Raw genomic sequence first — 18204 nt, forward strand, 5'->3', positions numbered from 1 at the left:
GAGCTTGTGTGCTTTTTCTTTGGCTTTTTCTTTTGTGTCGTTGGAGACGTCAACACAGACGTTTGAGAGTGACAGCAATGATAACCATCGGACATAACATGGAACTTGCTATGATTGCCACGGGAATGAAAGGGAATTTATGGGGAATAAACTTACAAAACAAAATTGAAGGTTGACTCCTAATAGGATTCTTGAACTTGTCATTTCTATTTACAAAATAAATCTGTTGAAATGTCATGCTTTTTAATTGTATTATTGTGCATGGATGTCTGCTTAGGACAGCATAAAAGGTTTGTATTATGCTTGAATATGAACGATTTCTGTGTAACTGTTCTTCTTGTTAATTCCCATAAATTCCCAAATTTGCCATGGAGCTTAAATTTGGAAATTTACTGTAAACCTTCCAGAAATTGACTGGATTTTTTTCCCCCCACCTCTCTGTCACCTTACTGGTTGCTCAGAGTAACACAATAAAATATGAACTACATGCACAAATTAGTTACACTAAAGAGATGTAATATAATAATGGCTATGGTATTATTTACATGAAATCTTTTGTAATTGGAATTTATTCCCTAACTTTGTGGTAATAAATCATTGAAAAATATATTTATAAAATATATATATATATATATATATATATATATATATATATCTTCTGCCATTCCTCCTTGCAGATCCTCTCCAGTTCTGTCAGGTTGGATGGTGAACCTTGGTGGACAGCCATTTTCAGGTCTTTCCAGAGATGCTCAATTGGGTTTAAGTCAGGGCTCTGGCTGGGCCATTCAAAAACAGTGTGATATTCCAGTTTTTCTTTTTTAATAAATCAGCAACAATTTCAACAATACCGTTTTCTTTCTCTCAATATGGGGTGCTGTGTGTACATTAATGAGGAAAAAAATGAACTTAAATGATTTTAACAAATGGCTGCAATATAACAAAGAGTGAATATTTTAAGGCGGTCTGAAAACTTTCCGTACCCACTGTATGTGTTTTGTTAAAAAAACACTTTGTTACAGTCGTGATGACAGTTGTAGTCAGCAGGGGGCAGCATAACACTACGGCCGTAGACGTCAATTACTGTATATAGAGCAGTCGTTGTCTACATTTTATCACTTAAAAAGTATTGAACGCTCAAAGTAGCACCGTCATGACCAACACAAAAATACAGTAGCGAGTAGGGCTAAGTGTTCATGAAACACGAGACAGTATTTATTATTGCCAGCCACTATATTGTAAGCCATTATGCAGTTTGAACATTATCACAGTGCTTGAATAAGGGAATAAAAGAAAACCCTAAAATGTGTTTTGAGAGAAAACAATTAGGGTTAATGGAGAGTTAAATACTGAATATCTCGAAACTAAACGAACAAAGAACGGTCGTTCTCGCGCTCAAAAACGTACCCGGAAGCAACCCGGGCGTACGATCAACCGGCGCGCTCGCTCATTGGCTGGCGCATATGCTACGTCCCGCCCCCTGGGCCGCCCTATCTCGTGACAAACAGCCAAGCCGAACGAAGAAGAGAGCGAGACGGCGGCTACAAACGGATCCGGACATCGGTGCCAATCTCCTGCCGACACCGTGACGTGTCTGCGTGAGACCCCGAGTGGAAGTTAACCATGGAGACAAGACAACAAGGTCAGTCGATGTCGGTTCACATACGTACTTTAATGGCTTATTTGAGAGGCGAGACCACACTCCCTCCCGTTTAAAGTCGCTTACGCTAGCAGGTACTATACCGCGAATGGAGCGTGAACGCACCACACCATCCACGAGTACAACACAAAAGATCGTAGTCGTGTTCTTACGACTATGTTTCTATTTAAAAGTGAGCAAATGTCAAGTTTGGTAGATTTTGGCATCATTCAATTTTGTAAAGAACGTCCAGTTAAATCGAATACAGGTTAAATTGAAGTGACGTCAGCACTAGGGAAGACTTCATGTGACGTTTGGGGTATTGGTTTTTCCAGACACAAGCCAAGTCTGTTTACATCGAGGTTTTCCTCTCATTCTAGCAAGAAAACGTGATTTATGTGGAAACTCCCATTTTCCCACGGATGTAATTGATGAGTGGCTGTTATTCCCACATTAAAAACAGCAAGTGCCTTTAATAGTAGCTCTGAACTGTTTCCAAGTCTAGATCAGGAGGTGTGCTGCGGAAAAATCATCAAATTTCATGTAGTTGGTCCTAAAGTTATCATTTATTTACTACAAATAATTTGTCTTTGTTAATGTATCAATGCCATCAACGTATAGCGACAGGCAGAACAAAATAAAGGCTCCAGATCATCAGGTCATCTTTGGGAAATGATCCCATTTCCCTTAATTGGTCTGAAAATTCATATGAATTTACTGCAAATAACATGTCTTTGATGATCTATCTATGCCAGCTCCTTGCAGTGACAGGGTATTCAATTAACTTCTACTTGATGGCTGCCGATGCAATGAACAGAATGATAACCTAAAAAGACCCACATTTCACACTCAGTACATTTGTGAATACATTGAAATATTATCAGTCGATATACTTTTTGTGACGTTTTTGTACTTCGTACTTGTGCCCTGAGGTCACAAAAAGTGGATAGACAGGTTTGTTCTGAAAAGCACTCCATTGTTCTGCCTGTCACTACACATTATTTGTATTAAATAAATCATTTGAGACCAATTGGACAGCCTTTATCATCATTGTGTTGTAGTTTTACAACTTCTCTCTCCCTGAGGTAAGTTCAAGTCAGTCAGACGCAAGGTGGCGTTTGTTGATCCAGTTAGTTAATTGCATTCCAGTTCTAAGCGACTCCTTGTTTGGTGGCAAACAGTCTGTCAACAAGGTTGTGAGCCACGGCTTGCAAACTTTCCACACGCCAAGATGAATGGACATTTTCCATTGGGTTAAAATATGCACACTTTGGCCTGTGATTTAGCCGCACCACATGACCCAGATGGAAATCTTGTGACCAGAGAGGTATTCAAGGCCACACACACAAAAACAAAAGCCCGTATGGAGGCCCGAGGCAAATGAGTGCGCTGTACACGTATCAACGTGCTGCTGTAAAGTCTTCCCCATGTGGCCTTTTTAAATTAAATGAGACATGCGCAGCAAATAAATGTGCTCTGACCCAAAATTCGAGCTGCAAAAGAGTTTGAGATATGCCGCAGCTCAAGTGAACTGGAAAAAAAAAAATAGGAACAAAGGTACTGTAGTGTCCTCATACTGCATGTGGGCAAGGAGAGCCACAGCCAACCATGCGTGTTCAAAAGTTGATTGAACGGCAAAAGCAGTCAAACACTCACAAGGAGCTGCTGTAGTCCACAACTCACACCACCACGCTCGCACACACAAATGAGCAGGCCAATGTTACTCCTGCTCCTGATGGTCACTCACTAGGCCACGCCCCAATTCCTGAATACAGTCGTCCCTCGCTCTATCGCGGTTCACTTATTGCGGGTTCAGTGCATCACAGATTTTTAATTTTTATTTTTTTGTACAGTACAGTTACTAAACTGCATGTCTCCGGTAAAGTAAACCACCCACCGCTAGTTAGAACGAATTATAATCCGTCAGAGGTGGTTCAGATAGCAGAAGAATGAAAACAGCTGCTGGTGCTCTTTCAATCGCTTTATTAAACAAAATACAGTCATCAAAAGTACACTCTTAGCACACCCGCCGGAAGCCTCTACTTACACAGTCCCTGAACACCGCGATGGCTAACGCTATAGCCGGGAAGTATGGAGCAAACAGTACATCCTCATACATTTACATTCAAGTCACTCAACAGGCTCGATCCGCCTTTTAAAGGCATACGCATATTGGCAGTCAGTTATTATAGCGTAGAATGTGTCAAGGGTGACCCCAAGTGGACATAAATAATACCTGCGCCTCACATGCATATACAGCATTCCCTCGCTATATATCGCAATTCACCTATTTTGGATTTAGTGGATTGCAGATTTTTTTTGTTTCATATTCCTCTCACACCTAATGTATGTGTGCTGTATTTTTTATTTTTTTGCAGTCAAATTCCTAAATCATTCCTAGCATAAAACATTAAAACTGTAAAAAATAAAATAATCATTTAAACACATTACAAGGAATATATGTACATAGTGTACAGTACTACTGTGCATTACTGTGTATTTACAAGTTTAAAAGGTGTTCAACAGTATAGAAAGGGTTTATAGTAGTATGGTAGAGGTTAATAGGAGTGTGGGGAAGATTAAATAAGAGACATCTTTACAAAATGTGTAAATAATCCCACCCAAAAAATGTGGTCCCTACTTCACAGACTTCGTCTATTGCGGGGGTGGTCTGGTACAAACCTCCCGCGATAAACGAGGGATTATTGTATTACAGTATGTACAATAGTGCGCTTTCGCAAACCAGTTTCTTTCCATACATTTACTTTTGTATTCTTTTTATTGATTTTTTTACAAAACACAGAAACACTTTTAGTGAAGATAATTTTCAGTGGCCTTGACAGGAATTGCTGCACTTGCACGTTTTGCGTTTAAATAAGAGCTTTCATTTCCTGGAAGTGGTTGCAGTGCATTGTCACACGGCTGACATTTGTGCTTTTGCAATAGCAAATCCCTTCCTTCCTGCAGCACAAATGCGGAAGTAGACGTTTCGTCACGGGACTTTGGTAAAACTGCAAACAATTCAACTCTAGGAGATTAAATGGCTAAAAAAGTGATGTGTTTGTGCTGCACAAACGCAGAACTTCCACAAATACTTTGTAACGGCCATTAGCGTTCTGGTAGACTCTTGTTGTGCACTTGCTACATAATGTTTGTTCATGCCCCCCCCAAAAAAAAAACACCAACTTTTTTTGTTGTGTGTTTTGCTTCTGATTTATCCAATTCAATGCTATTTTTATGTCATTTAAAACGACTGGTGTTTCAGTTACTTTCAATGGGGAAAACTGATGGACTGCCGGTCAAGGTACACCGAAAAGTTGAATACCATATAGACGCTGACCCTTCCGTCCACATTCCAAAAACATCCCTGTTCGGGTCATTGAAGATTTGTATGGTAAATAATTGTGAGTTTGAGTGGTTGTTTGTCTATATGTGCCCTGGTTGGCCACCAGTCCAGGGTGTAGTCCGCCTCTCGCCCAAAGTCAGCTGAGATCATTTGTAGCTAAACTGTGACCCCAAAGAAGGACACATGCCATGGCAAATGGATGGATGGAAAAAGATCAAGACCCAAGTGCTGGACGAGACACAATGCAGTGCTGGCTTGGCAGGCCTCTGTTGTTGTGTTGTCCTTTTTGTTTACTGTGTGTGACCTTTTTCTTCTATGTTCAATTCCCTCAAGCGGTTTGTGAGCGTGCGTGTGCGTTTGTGCGCGCGTGAGTATTCGTACGTGGAACTAATGTTAATCCCCATACCCTGTGCTGCATCAAGATGGAGAACAGCTTTCAGGTATATTAGTTTCATGGGTGTGTGTGCGTCATAGTTCTAGGTAGGTACGTGTGCGGGTGTGCTTTGTAGGTATGTGCGTGCACGCATCATAGGTATGTGCATGCGTGTCATAGTTATGCACATGTGTAGTAGGTGTGTCTATATCATAGGTACACGCTCCATTGCGCGTATGCGCGTTGTAGGTAGGTGCGCCGATGCGTGTGTGTGTTGTATGTTTGCGTGTGTACAACCAAATATTTATGTTGTAGAAAAGAGTTGACAAACGGTAAAAGTGTGTCAAACGTTCAGTGTTGAGTTAAGGAGGATGCGGGACTCACCATGCAGTCAAACAGGGTTCAGTGGTTCTGAGCCCCCAAAATCCGGATCCACAATTCACACACACAGACGCCCGGAGGCATTTTGTGTGTGTGTGTCTGTGTCAACTACATAATCCATGTCTGTTAATCTGGATTAAAGCGCAGCGGGCTGCAGCCGCACATTACGCAACACTGTATCGCGGGAGAAATTCAGAAAAGCGCCAAAGGCATGTAAACACAACACTAGATTGTTCCAGAAGATAGCAAGATGAAGAACCATAGGAAATACAGTCATGAAAATTGAAATCATCTGTTCCCAGGTCACAATGGTCACCATCATAAGACCTTTATTAGCATTACAGGCAATGCTGGAGGAAGTGTTTAAAACAATAATAAAAGAATTCCCACTGTATTAACAATATAATAAGATGCAACAAGAAGCTGCAGTATATTGTGTGTCTCAGCCCACATTGTTATACATTCTGTTCTTTTTTTTCCTAATTGGGGATTTTTTTTTATGGACGTAGTCGTATTTTACTAAGTCGACAGGACGGTGTGCGTTACATGTTGTATTGTCATCTTACTATTACATCACTTTTATTCTTGAGTGGTACTTTGCACACGTTTGTATGTCTACGTTTGTTTTATGTTAATACAGTGGTACCGTGCCATCTGAGTTTAATGCAATCCTGAAATCAATTTATTTGTGTATCAAGTGAATTGGGAGGTTCAACTGCACATTAACGCATGTCGGCTGTGTGCGCGTGTCAGGTTTTCTTGACTCTGAGCCTCTGAGGGAAGCGGACGAGCACACGACGTCGGACGGCAACCTCAGCAACTCCATCGTGACTGAGGAGGAAAGGGAGGAGATCCAACTGGAGTTAGCCAAAGTACTGCCGCACACACATACAGTGTTGCATTGTGGGCCACCAGATGAGCGTGGCCATGTTTGTTTGGATGATAACATTCATGTTTTGTTTTTTTTCCCCTCCAGCTGGAGGATGAGATCAGCACACTGAGGCAGGTGTTGGCGTCCAAAGAGAAGCAACACACGGAGCTGAAGCACAAACTGGGCATCACTCCTCTCAGCGAGCTACGCAGCAATTTCAGTCGAGGCTGGCTCGACATGCAGAGCTCCACCGCGTAAGGCCCAACAGATACACTAGTCACAAAAAGTTAGGGAAATACATTTGGGGGGGGGGGGGGGAATTCCAGGATGAACTGACTTTTTTGTCCACTGCTGTTCTCGAACAAAAAGCTAAACGGAAAAATTCACAACTGGTGTTTGATCCGAGAATGGACCAATACATTTCCATAGTTCAGTTAGAATTGCTATTTAAAGAGTCATCTACATCATGCTGCTCACATTTTGACATCATGAGGCCCAGATGTCACCCAACAGTTGATCAAATGCACCAAACAGGATGTTTTCACAGAACTGGAAGAGTCACAGAAAGGCATACAAATGGATGTTCTTGGAAATAAGCTTCAGCTCCTTATTAGAGAACAGCAAAATGTACAGCAGTGAAGCCTTTAGAGAAGGCCAAATGAAGTTCCGCTGTAAATGTTCTAGTGCACCTCAGGTTCATTTTGAAATGTCACCCTAAAGCCAGATATCCCAAAGTTTTCGTGAGTAGAGCACATGTAAATATACATACATTTTATGACGTCACAATAACTTTCAAGTGTGACATTGATGAACGACTTTTGTTAGCATGACGGGTGGGGGCGGAGCTTGAGCGAAGCGACAAAGTGAAGGCCACTTACAGTGTTGCGACTTCCTCCGCTTTAAAGTGCGGCGTGTTTGTATAATGCTGTAGTCAAACACTGACCGGCCCATCTGTGTTTGCTCTCAACAGTTTCCCCCTTTTTTTTGTGTGTGTGTGTGTGTGGGGGGGGGGGGGGGGGGTTTGGACACACACATTCATTGTGATTTCTACCATCTGTATATGAGAGCAGTTTAGATATTAGACAATATACAATACAATTACCGTGTCACAGAAGTCCAGTAAATCCAATTGAATGTGTGGACAAAAGAGGCTTGTAAAGCAGGAAATGCATTTAGCGCTGCGTTCCCATCTCTGGGTGTTGTGATCCAGTTACACTGCGACCTGCAAATCGCACACATCCTCATCAATAATAAAGCACAGTGACCACTTAAGTATCAGGCAACACGAGTGCTAGATGTTGCAAACACAAAGCAAAGTGTCTCATTTAAAAAAAAAGTAAGTAAATCATTTGAATGTTAACGTATAACAAAACCAGGGTTTTTCCTGCCCAAAAATGAATAAATGAATAAAAATCTGCGAATGCCGTTCCGTGAATATGTGGGATGTTACTGCATTCATACGAAGCATCTTCTCTTGTGCTTTCCAGGTACAAGCGAACGTCGGAGACGCTGAGCTCGGCCGGACAGAAGACCACGGCGGCCTTCAGCACGCTCGGCAGCGCCATCAACAGGAAGTTTGGAGACATGAGGTGCACTGCAACACTCGATCGCCTCTCTACCGATAGCTCTATTTCTATCTTCATCTCTATCGCTCTATTTCTCTTGTCAGTCTATACCCATCGTCTATGTTTATATTCATCTACCGATTTCTACTTTATCAATCGAGATATTTGAAGTTTTGCCTCAGTCTTTGCTTTAACTCGTAAATGGCCAACAACAGTCGGGAGCGTAGGTGATAAACTCAGATGACATCTTCTCTTCTTCTTTATCATTTATTTGAATTGATGAGATCTATCTATGATAAAAAGAAATTTATTAATGTCGTTCATATAGCATGGCTGGTCTACAGTTACTATTCCCTAGGAGGTATGTGTGTGTGTGTATGATTACAAGGCATGTCTATTTTGTGTGTTTTTGTGACATTTCATATTTAATCACCGTTAACTGGCCAGAAACACAAGATGTAATCAATTATTCCTGACAAAAGAACTGCAGTCACAATTGAATCGTTTGTGTGTGTGTGTGTGTGTGTGTGTGTGTGCACTTGCAATTATCATTTTCGGCATGTGTGTCACTTCTTCTTGCTGTTTTCGGCTTACAGTCAGCTGCGTTGTAATTTGACTTTGTGCATTTGTCCTCATTTCAGAATTATGTAGCTAATTAAATTTGATTTACACCATATCTAGTTTACAGCTGTTAAATGACACATTCACGTTTTGCGTCCTCCCACATGCTCCCAAGGTCTGGCTCTATAGGGTAAGAACATGCAGCCGCTATCATAAAAGTTGATTTCATTACGTTCCCTTTTATTATATTTTATACAATGCAAGTCTTCTTTATTTCAAAATCATACTCGAAAGTCAAGGTACCACACACTACACTGTTAGTATGAACTCCTTCCTAATTTTGTGTGCGTGTATATATACTGTATATATTTTCCCCTTCTCTCCCTCCATGTGCAAATGTCAATATGTGTGCTAACTGCTAACTCTGGCGTTAGCTTTGCTAACCAGTAACTCCTCTCTCTGCGGACAGCTACTCCATCTCGCACTCTATGAGCATGCCTGCCATGAGGTAATTGTATGAATGTGTGTGCGTGTATGTGTTACTGTTTGTCAGAAACTGAATATGCTAATAAGCCCTCTTTGTGAATATAAAAAGATGTATTTGAGTGTTTGTCCAAGCGCCGCATATAACTCTGAACCGTAGTTTTAGCATTGATGCTAGTGCTAATGATACGAGAGGTGTCCTGGCTTGTCCACCAATAGTATACGACTGTACGTATACTACTAAAAGAAGGTGCTTAGCTACAATTAAGCAAATTTAGAATCATTATTTCATATGGTGGCTGGCTAGCACTTCTGCCCCACAGTTCTGAGGACCTGGGTTCAAATTTGGCCTCGACTGTGGGAAGTTTTAATGTTCTCCTTGTGCCTGCACTCTAATTTGCCCATAGGTGTGAATGTGAGGGTGAATGGCTGTTTGTCTATATGTGCGATTGGGTGGCGACCAGCTCAAGGTGTGACACTCGCCCAGGGTCAGCTAAGATAGGTGTCAGCACGCCCGCGACCCTAGTGAGGATAAGCGGTATGGAAAATGGATAGTGGCTATAAGAAGACTGTACCAGTGGCTGTAATTTCAGAGATTATATTGGAAAAAAAATCATATCAATGCATTTGTGTAACTGTATTTTAATATTTGTCGTTTGGAGAGCCAAATATTTTTGAGGTGGTACTTGGTCTAAAAAAGGTTGAAAATCACTGTTGTAGACTCGAGGCTGCCATTTTTCGAGATTCCCAATCACGGGATTGGGCAGGAGTGGGAGCAAAGGTCATCGGGAGCAGGAAATGCGAAAACGGTTTCAGTGAATGGACGGGAGTGGAAACCATGATGCAGTTATATTTAAAACACATTTTTTTTTAATCAGATCGATATTTGAACATTGCCTCTCAGCATCAAGCTAAACATTACTAAACTAAACGACTAATAGGGTTTATGTTAATAAGATTGTTTTGTTTCTTGATCATTCCGGTGACTAAGGATTGGAATCAATCTCTGTGGTAGTGGGATTTTTATCAAAAATTTGGGATTGGGTGAGATGATTATTATTATTTTTTTTTTAAACAGGATTTGGGTGGATTATTATTATTATTTTTTTTTTAAACACTCAGGATTGGGAGTGATCTCTGTGGGAATGGGAGTCAACATCCACTCCCATGTTAGCCTCTTGTAGGTAATTAGAGCTCCATTGCAACAACATTGATGTAACCGTTATTTTAGTGTCAAATTATTAGGTATAGATCAATAATAATTACATGGAAAAAGTAAGTGTATACAGAACAGATTATTAAAAAACAAATCTATTTTAAAATTTCAACAAAATGAATTTTCTTTCCAGAAACTCTCCCAGCTTTAGGTCTTTTGAGGAGAAAGTTGAGAGTACAGTGACCAACATCAAGGTGTGTACAAATCCACAACTCGACAATATGAAAAAGAATCGCAAAAAATGCACTTCATATAACCCGTTTATCACGGGCGAAACGTTCAAGACGATGCACACGCAATAGGTGCAAATCCAAACATTGTATAACATCACTTTAAGGGGGGAAAAAACTAAAAAAAAAACTCTTGCTCGCACAGTTCTCCAAAAGAGGCACAGCGTGCTTTCTTTAAGCTGTCACTCCCAGTTGAAAGTTTCTGTAAAACTCACATAAAACAAAGGACAATTAACATTGTATGTTTGAACACCTAAATGTTCAACCAAACCATATCTTTTTGTCTAATGAAAGTCTGTTAGCTTAATGCTAACATTATACAAAACACCATAGACACGGGCAAGAGGACATTGGCATAGAAATTAATCCGGCACAGAGAACATAGAAAGTAAATTGTTTTTTAAAAAATAGTTTTCCCCCTCCTGGAGGAAAAACACAGTTGTACATTGTAACGCTGTCCCCCTCCCCTTTGCATTTCCTAGACTAAAGTTGGAGGTCCCGGGGCAGGAGGAAGCTTCGAGGACGTCCTCTCCTCCGCGGCCAAGGCCAGCTCTCAGGACACGCCCACTAACAACTTGACGGACGCTCCTGAGAGGCCGTAGTACGAGACTAACAGTATTCATGTTTGTGTCATTTTATAGAAACAAGTTATATATATATAAAAAATATGTACAGTATATACAGTACATATGTGATTGGTTTGCGTAATCATCATCCTACAGTACCATCATTGAACCTATTGCAGTGGGTGCATCCTTACCTTTACAATTTACTCTCTTTGGAACAGAAACAAAGAACGATTATCATGCAACATTTATCGGCTGATATTAGGAATGCTTTGAAATATTAATGTATATTTTAACTAACACAGAAAACAGCATAATGTGTAAATAACAGAATATGACGTGACCCGAGTTCTGTAATGACAGCTAGACACATTTTGTACATAAATGTTCGGTACTTACTATAGAAGAGTATTGGGGCCACGCTAAAAAGAAAACAAATAATTAAACTGTGAGATTTAAATTCTAATTTTACTGGAATAAAGTCGAAGATTAAAAAGTAATATATTTGAGGTTAGTCAAAATAGCATAAATCATTTTCCTAAAAATAGTTGTATACTGTTTATAGTCATAATATTCTGACAAACATCGCATATTTGAGATTAAATTGTACATTTTCAGGAAAAGAGTTCAATATTGTCAAATTCTAAATCATATGTAAATAAAGTCATACATTTGAGATTACGTTGTAATATTACGAGTAAAATTTTATATTTCGGAAAAACATTGCGTACTTGAGACTTTCCTTTCGGCTTGTCATAACTGTCGTATATATTTTAAAGTTGGACAACTTCCGAGGAAAAAGTATATTTTCTAAATTATATTACTTAAGCAATTTTACTTATTTTTGGTACCACAGATTTTACAAAAACTCTTGGATTTTACAAAGAGTCATAGATTTTCGAAATTAAAGTAGTAATTTTTACGAGAATTAAGTTATATTTTCAAGATTAGTCATAAAATTCTGCAAACTTTTTTTCTTGTAGCTCTTTCAAGAAGTCATTGTATATATACATTTTTCTCAAATACTCAATATCAAAAAAATATACTTTTTCCTCAAATATATTTTTATACTTTATCGTAATATTACGACTACAATCCTGAAAATGTGTAACTTTTTTTCTCAAACGATACAAGCATTTATCTCAAATATATGACTATTCGCATAAGATTACGACTTTAATCTGGTAGTGTCATTTTTCAGTATGGCTTTAATACTCTACTCTTTGGTAAGTAACGCACCTCGACGCACAAAAAAAAAAAACATTTTCGAATGGTGGATTGTGTTTTATGTGTTCACTAAGGGCCCATGTGTAGTTAATTTTGAGCATTTTGTGCTTCTGTAATGTCATTTAAAAGTTTTTTGAGGATTTCTCTCATGACTGCCACGATGACACACAGAATCAAATCAAACCCTCAGGCTAATTAAATAACACTAAAGGGGAAAAAAAGAGTTGTGCAAAATGTTCTCGGTCAACTAATCTCTCCAATTTTAAATTCAGAAAAAAGTACAATATATATTATAGGTTTATAACAGAATATAAGAATAAGGACTAATAATTTTATGCATTGGGATTGGTTATGACAACTTGTTTTATTTAGGAAAAGCAATTTTTATCAATCTTTTCCCTAGTTGAGAAACATACAATCCATCTTTCAGCTTGCTTTAGTTCATCTCAGTCTATAATAGTTTTTTTTTGTGTCTCAAGAATAACTATTTAGCACAATGAAGGTCTCGTATATGTTGTGCTAAAATCAAGCACTTCTCAGGTCCCGTTTTATAATAAAACGTTATACAAACATATTTAACACAAAGCGCATTGTTTTGTTTTTTTCCGGACTTGTGTGTCCATTTCACATTGCCAACTGTTTTTTTTTTTTTTTTTTCCCTCCGTGATATTAAAACAAAAATGTGGTCATGTTGCGTGTGACATGGTTTTCGAGTTCCCAGAGTTGTTTTTTTCTGCCATGTGACTTCTCCTTTCTTCATTCAAAGCCACGACCAGCTGAAGCACATCGGGATGCTGGAAACAACCTGCAAGGACACAAAGTGATTGAGTGCCGCTGTCGTATTTCCTCTTCTCGTTCTGTCCGCTTGAAAAAATAAACACCTCATCTCAAATAAATGCCTCCTTTTCCCCCTCAGGATAAGTCAGGCCCCGTCATGGGCAACAAACGTATACAGTAGCGTTAAGTTAACTTTCTGCTTGTAACATGAGTTTAAAAGTTTTTTTTTTTTTAATAAGAACAAAATACACTCAGTAGTCTTGTACTGTATGTATGTATAACAGTAACATTTGCTCCCCGTGTAACCCGCAAACCCGGAAAATGTGAGCGCATTAATGGTGCAGTAGCGCCACCAACTGGTACTGTCCCACCATGGCAAGGAAACCAATGTGACTTGATAGTGGCCCAATATTGTTGTGCAGTTTGCTGCCACCATCTCGCGGTGGGGATCTGAAGTGCACTCTTATCTCAAATTTTTGCTCTCATCTCAAGACATTCGACCAAGTGACACTGTACAGTTAATAAAATACAAATATTGAATCATCTGCACAAATGCAATATCACTGTATAAAAACATACTGTATAGTAATCTAATATAAAATAATTTATAAAATATTCATTGTAATACAGTATTTGCGGAAAAACTAAATGTGTACAACAAAAATTATAATTTGTACAAATGAATAAATAAAAGGCTTTTCTTAAATAAACTCCTTCCCTCTAATAGACACCCGCAGTCTGGTGAATAAAGGAAACTGGTAAGCTAAATATTTTTTTTCCACAAGCACCATAAATTGGATCTGGTGGGGCACTGCCTGATTTGCACAAGCCATACAAAATAGCTGTAATGAGGAATGTTTAGCAGATGGACAATGTGATGGATAGTGGAAATGTAACACAGCCGGATATCGGACTCACCCTGAGTGGAGTCGAAAAACTCCTGCAGTCTCCCCGGCGCTCCCTCCAGCTCTTCGTACTCGTGAGCCTGCAGGATCATCTCTAGACGGTCAAACTCTTTCACCAGCCTGGCCTCCGTGGTGCTCTGATGCTCATATTCCTTAACATCCCCCCCAAAAAACAATTCATTTTTCCAAAAGCAAGTATAATAGGAGTCAGTCATTCGCGGATTTTTGCTATTTGCGGTACGGTCCGGTCCCCATCACCCACGAATAACGGGGTCCACTGCATAGCCACCAGACTTGCCGTTCTTCTTCGTTTCTTATCTAATATAGGTACTTATTTTACACAGTGCCCCCCTAGTGTTCAAACTAAGAAACTGACACTGAAATGCCTTGAGTTACAGGCTACATTTATGTGAAATTCGTGGCAAAGGCTGTTATAAAAACATTCAGCTATAAAAAAACATTTGCACCTGAACAAGTTGAAAGGGAAGGCAAATCCAACAAGGCCTGAGGATTAAAGCAGTAAAACATGATAACTTTACCTCCCATAATGCATACATCTCCTGTGCGAGGCTCTCTGGCATGAGACTCAAAAGCTGCCTCATGGCTGCCTGGAGGAAAAAAATATTTTTAACACCAAAAACAAGCATCAGTAAAGCTTAGCCGCTCGCTCACATCCTCCTGCCGGTGTTTCTCAGCTTTGCTGACGTTGTCCGACGGTGCGATATCTCCCACGATGCACTCGGCCATGTCATGAACCAGAGCCAGCTTGATACACCTGAAAACAGAGCGAGAAAAGGAGGATATTTATAATGATACTCCGCTCATTTGAGAAAAAGTGCAAAAAAAAACCTACTTGTCCTTATCCACCGTGGGGTCTGTGATGGTCAGAGACATGAGTGCCATGCGGTACATGTGGTCCGACACACTCTCTGGGTCCTTCACCTTCTTGTACACCCAGCCTGTCCGAAGGACCCTCTACAGAAAAGACAATTAACAGTGGAGAGTGTGCATAACATAGTAGGTATTGGCTCCCTTCTCAAATTCCTAGATTTTTGCACAGTTTCCCCACTTTATGTTTAAGATCGTCAAACAAATGTAAATATCAGACAAATATTACCCAAGTGACCTTAAAATTCTGTTTTCAAATGGTAAAATATATGAGTTCGAGAAGGGGGCCAATACTTTTTCACAGCACTGTAACAGCATACAACTGTGCTGCCTTGCATCGTCTGGGGCAGTGTATTTATCTAATAACATGACAAAGGTCATAAAACATCTAAATAAAAAATACATAGCTGTCATTTAAACAGCAAATTTATACTACTATGATTGTTAAATAATTAAAGACGAACGTTTTTTATTGAAGTTATTTTATTAGTACTGTAATATCACATGAGTTTGCAATAGGAACTGCTAGATTACGAATAATACGTAAAACTACGTGCACAGTTCAAGGAATTCAAACTTATTAGAAGTGAATCGAACAAATACTGGCTGATGAACTGTGAGTGTCTTACTTTCAGCTGGCCGATTAGTTTTAAAAATTGGAGCATTTTCATGTGGTCCGTCGGGGCCGCCATGTCTTTTTCTTCTTCTACGCTACACTTGCAGACACAGAACACAGCGCCATCTATACTGAGAAAAAGTAAGCACAACTCAATTCAAAATATAAATATTTCGCCTCCGTTTGAAGAAATGTATATATATAGTTATATCATAAATACAACTTTAATTTGATCTTTCATTTGGTTAGCAGTCATCGTGTTCGACTTGAATTTTTTTTACTGACGGTAAAGCGAAAACAGGAAGTCAAACGAACCGTAAAGGGGAGGAAACCGTAGAAGAAGAATCACCCCTGGTAGTCAATCGCAGCGGGCCATTTGAAACCGTCAACAAACTCGTCTTTTTTTTCGAATTTTCACCCTTTCGCACCTCTTCTATCATGCTAAACAAAGCCCCGAGACTCAAGCAAAGAGTCAAATCAAAGACAAAGGGTAACGTTAACGTGAGGCCGGCGTCCGAAGCAATGGTAAGATAATGGTAATGGTAATGGCTTTATGGGGTCTATGGTTAGCTTGCTATGTTATATCTGTGTTCACAGATGGAGCTCGTCACTCTTCTTTTCCTGAACAACTTGGCCCAACAGGCGACGGCCAAAGCTTTTGAGGAGAAATCCTCAACGATCAGGGCTCATCACGTCAAAGCAGTCGCCAAGGTGAGTCCGCCAACTCCAACGCAATTTATTCAGAGACGCTAAAGCTACTCTCACTCTTTACTTATGGAGAAGTACATATACTTGTGTAAAAAAAAAAAAAAAAAAAAAAGTAGAAATACTGATAGGACTCATTTATTTAAGTAAAAGTAAAAAAAAAAAAAAAAAAAAAAGAGAAGAAAAGTACAGACTCTGGAATTTAGTACAAAATGACAAAGTATTTTGATAACCGTGAAAATAAATACTTAGGTAATGCATAGGTACGTGATGGAGTAGGCCATACAATTGATAAATGGACAAATACAATACAATTATTGGTTATTTGATTAATTAGAATTACACTTTGATTTCTATTTGACTTCTCAATGCTCCCAATAACATGTACTTATTTACCTAATAACAATTTGTTTTTGTTCCAAACATATTACTTATTTATAAATGTTTTTCATTGATATTTAATTAAATCCGTGACATTGGTATTACCGATTATATTCAGCATTCAATTAATGTAAATTTAGCTTTTGCTTTTTAATTTATTCGATTATTTTTAATAAATAAAGAAATGCTAATAATAGATAATAATTGCAGTCAAGATTTTATTGCAAGCATAAAATGTGTGCAAAATACTGTGTATTGCAATGTCATATTACATGCATGTGCCTTGTCGCTCAACCCAAATACTCTTGCACCTTTATTCATTTTTCCAATAAAAAATAAATCCTCATCTTGCACCCCTACCAGGATGTTAATTCACATATACTTTTGCTTTATTTTATTTCTTTACAGAGGGTGCTGAAAAGTGCCAGAGGATGAAGACCATTCATGCATTTGTGATCATCATTTCAGCCACCATTTTCTTTTCTTTTCTTTTTTAAAAGGTGTTTTATTGCCATTTTCTTTGCCGAAGGAAAATCTTTTTTTTCTTTTAAATTTTGTATATTATAACCATAAATTGACTCTTCATATTCTTCAATGGCTCAACGGCTCTTTTTTTTTTTGTAGTGTATTTTGTTTGGTGTACCATATGCTTTCCAGTTATGTGTTAGAGGAACTGCTCGAAATTTTATATCAAACACAAATGATGCCCTTGAAGATCTTTCTAGAAATTGAATGTGAATTCCCACCATGGGGTGAGTTGCCATTTTGTTTCTAGCTAGCTAGCATGATAGCAACATAGCCAATGTAACATCATGAATTGATCGTAAAATTACCTTTGTTCTATCATATTTTGACTTTAATCTTGTGTATTACAACTTTCCCGTAATTGTGCAGCTTTTTTCACCTTGTATGACTTCATGATTGTAAAATTGTGACTTCTTCTGTACGTCATGACCATATGTGTTGTGTTGACGGCCGTGAGGCGGCCCGTCCGACGAGCCTCCACTCCACTAGGACCGCGTCAGCAGGAGATGAGGATGGCCTCCGCAGCAGGGGTAAGTCAAGGCGACCGCGTTGGGTTTGCGAGGTACTACGAGGGCCGGGTCGAGTTGAATGTGGGTTTCGTATAGGATAACACGGCGCAATGAGTATAAATGCAGAGATATGTTGAATATTTTCAAGAAGGATCTGGCTGGTTTGAGGTCACCAGGCAGGAGTGTAGGGATGTAGCAGCAGGTGAGGTGGGACTAGACCAGTTTGACATTTGAAATGAAACTGAAGCAAATTGAACACTAAAGTGGTGCTTTGTCCTGTTTGTTCACATTTAATTTACATTGTGTCTCAATTCAACAACCATCTATTTAGATTAAGCATGTGCAATTAACGTGTCTCCACAAGAGGGTGGTGTTGAACAAATTATGCAGCTGTTCATGAGGCTTGAACTCAATTTTGTCACTTTAGTTGGAATCTTGTCAAT

At 39.2% G+C, this 18204-nt stretch overlaps 3 protein-coding genes across 7 annotated transcripts; 2 read left to right on the top strand and 1 right to left on the bottom strand.

Annotated features, from left to right (window-relative positions):
- The first annotated feature begins 1479 nt into the window (after positions 1-1479).
- Positions 1480-13351, top strand: tpd52l1 (tpd52 like 1). 5 transcript variants are annotated; one of them, XM_061753584.1, is made up of 10 exons: positions 1493-1639; positions 5405-5422; positions 6490-6608; positions 6713-6861; positions 8095-8196; positions 8909-8923; positions 9203-9241; positions 10566-10626; positions 11145-11263; positions 13222-13351. In XM_061753584.1, exons 1-10 carry the CDS (start codon positions 1621-1623, stop codon positions 13277-13279), a joined length of 699 nt encoding a protein of 232 aa, XP_061609568.1. In that variant the 5' UTR covers positions 1493-1620; the 3' UTR covers positions 13280-13351. The 5 variants fall into 5 exon arrangements, with proteins under 5 accessions (XP_061609571.1, XP_061609573.1, XP_061609568.1 ...); XM_061753587.1 differs by lacking the exon at positions 5405-5422 and having other exon boundaries at positions 1480-1639; XM_061753586.1 differs by lacking the exon at positions 8909-8923 and having other exon boundaries at positions 1494-1639.
- Positions 11616-15758, bottom strand: hddc2 (HD domain containing 2). Its single transcript, XM_061753590.1, has 6 exons — positions 15655-15758; positions 14991-15112; positions 14810-14912; positions 14677-14745; positions 14151-14289; positions 11616-13260 (listed from the first exon to the last, which is right to left on the bottom strand). Exons 1-6 carry the CDS (start codon positions 15715-15717, stop codon positions 13142-13144), a joined length of 615 nt encoding a protein of 204 aa, XP_061609574.1. The 5' UTR covers positions 15718-15758; the 3' UTR covers positions 11616-13141.
- A 146-nt stretch (positions 15759-15904) lies between these two features.
- cenpw (centromere protein W) lies at positions 15905-17317 on the top strand. The gene is made up of 3 exons (XM_061753591.1): positions 15905-16166; positions 16239-16352; positions 17136-17317. The coding sequence occupies exons 1-3, from the start codon at positions 16080-16082 to the stop codon at positions 17160-17162; spliced, it is 228 nt and encodes a 75-aa protein (XP_061609575.1). The 5' UTR covers positions 15905-16079; the 3' UTR covers positions 17163-17317.
- Positions 17318-18204: the final 887 nt, after the last annotated feature.

Source organism: Phyllopteryx taeniolatus, chromosome 18, assembly GCF_024500385.1.
Source record: "Phyllopteryx taeniolatus isolate TA_2022b chromosome 18, UOR_Ptae_1.2, whole genome shotgun sequence".
In the NCBI taxonomy this organism is placed as follows: Eukaryota; Metazoa; Chordata; class Actinopteri; order Syngnathiformes; family Syngnathidae; genus Phyllopteryx; species Phyllopteryx taeniolatus.

What these genes read in the sequence shown, in the direction of transcription:
- tpd52l1 (XM_061753584.1), top strand. An exon ending in GACATGCAGAGCTCCACCGC is followed by an intron (nt 6,862 to 8,094) that starts GTAAGGCCCAAC and finishes TGTGCTTTCCAG; the next exon opens with GTACAAGCGAACGTCGGAGA. An exon ending in ATGAGCATGCCTGCCATGAG is followed by an intron (nt 9,242 to 10,565) that starts GTAATTGTATGA and finishes TTTTCTTTCCAG; the next exon opens with AAACTCTCCCAGCTTTAGGT.
- hddc2 (XM_061753590.1), bottom strand. Translation starts at nt 15,717, where the DNA reads ATGGCGGCCCCGACGGACCACATGAAAATGCTCCAATTTTTAAAACTA. An exon ending in AACTAATCGGCCAGCTGAAA is followed by an intron (nt 15,113 to 15,654) that starts GTAAGACACTCA and finishes TCTTTTCTGTAG; the next exon opens with AGGGTCCTTCGGACAGGCTG. An exon ending in AGATGTATGCATTATGGGAG is followed by an intron (nt 14,290 to 14,676) that starts GTAAAGTTATCA and finishes GGGGATGTTAAG; the next exon opens with GAATATGAGCATCAGAGCAC.
- cenpw (XM_061753591.1), top strand. Translation starts at nt 16,080, where the DNA reads ATGCTAAACAAAGCCCCGAGACTCAAGCAAAGAGTCAAATCAAAGACA. An exon ending in GGCCGGCGTCCGAAGCAATG is followed by an intron (nt 16,167 to 16,238) that starts GTAAGATAATGG and finishes CTGTGTTCACAG; the next exon opens with ATGGAGCTCGTCACTCTTCT. An exon ending in ACGTCAAAGCAGTCGCCAAG is followed by an intron (nt 16,353 to 17,135) that starts GTGAGTCCGCCA and finishes ATTTCTTTACAG; the next exon opens with AGGGTGCTGAAAAGTGCCAG.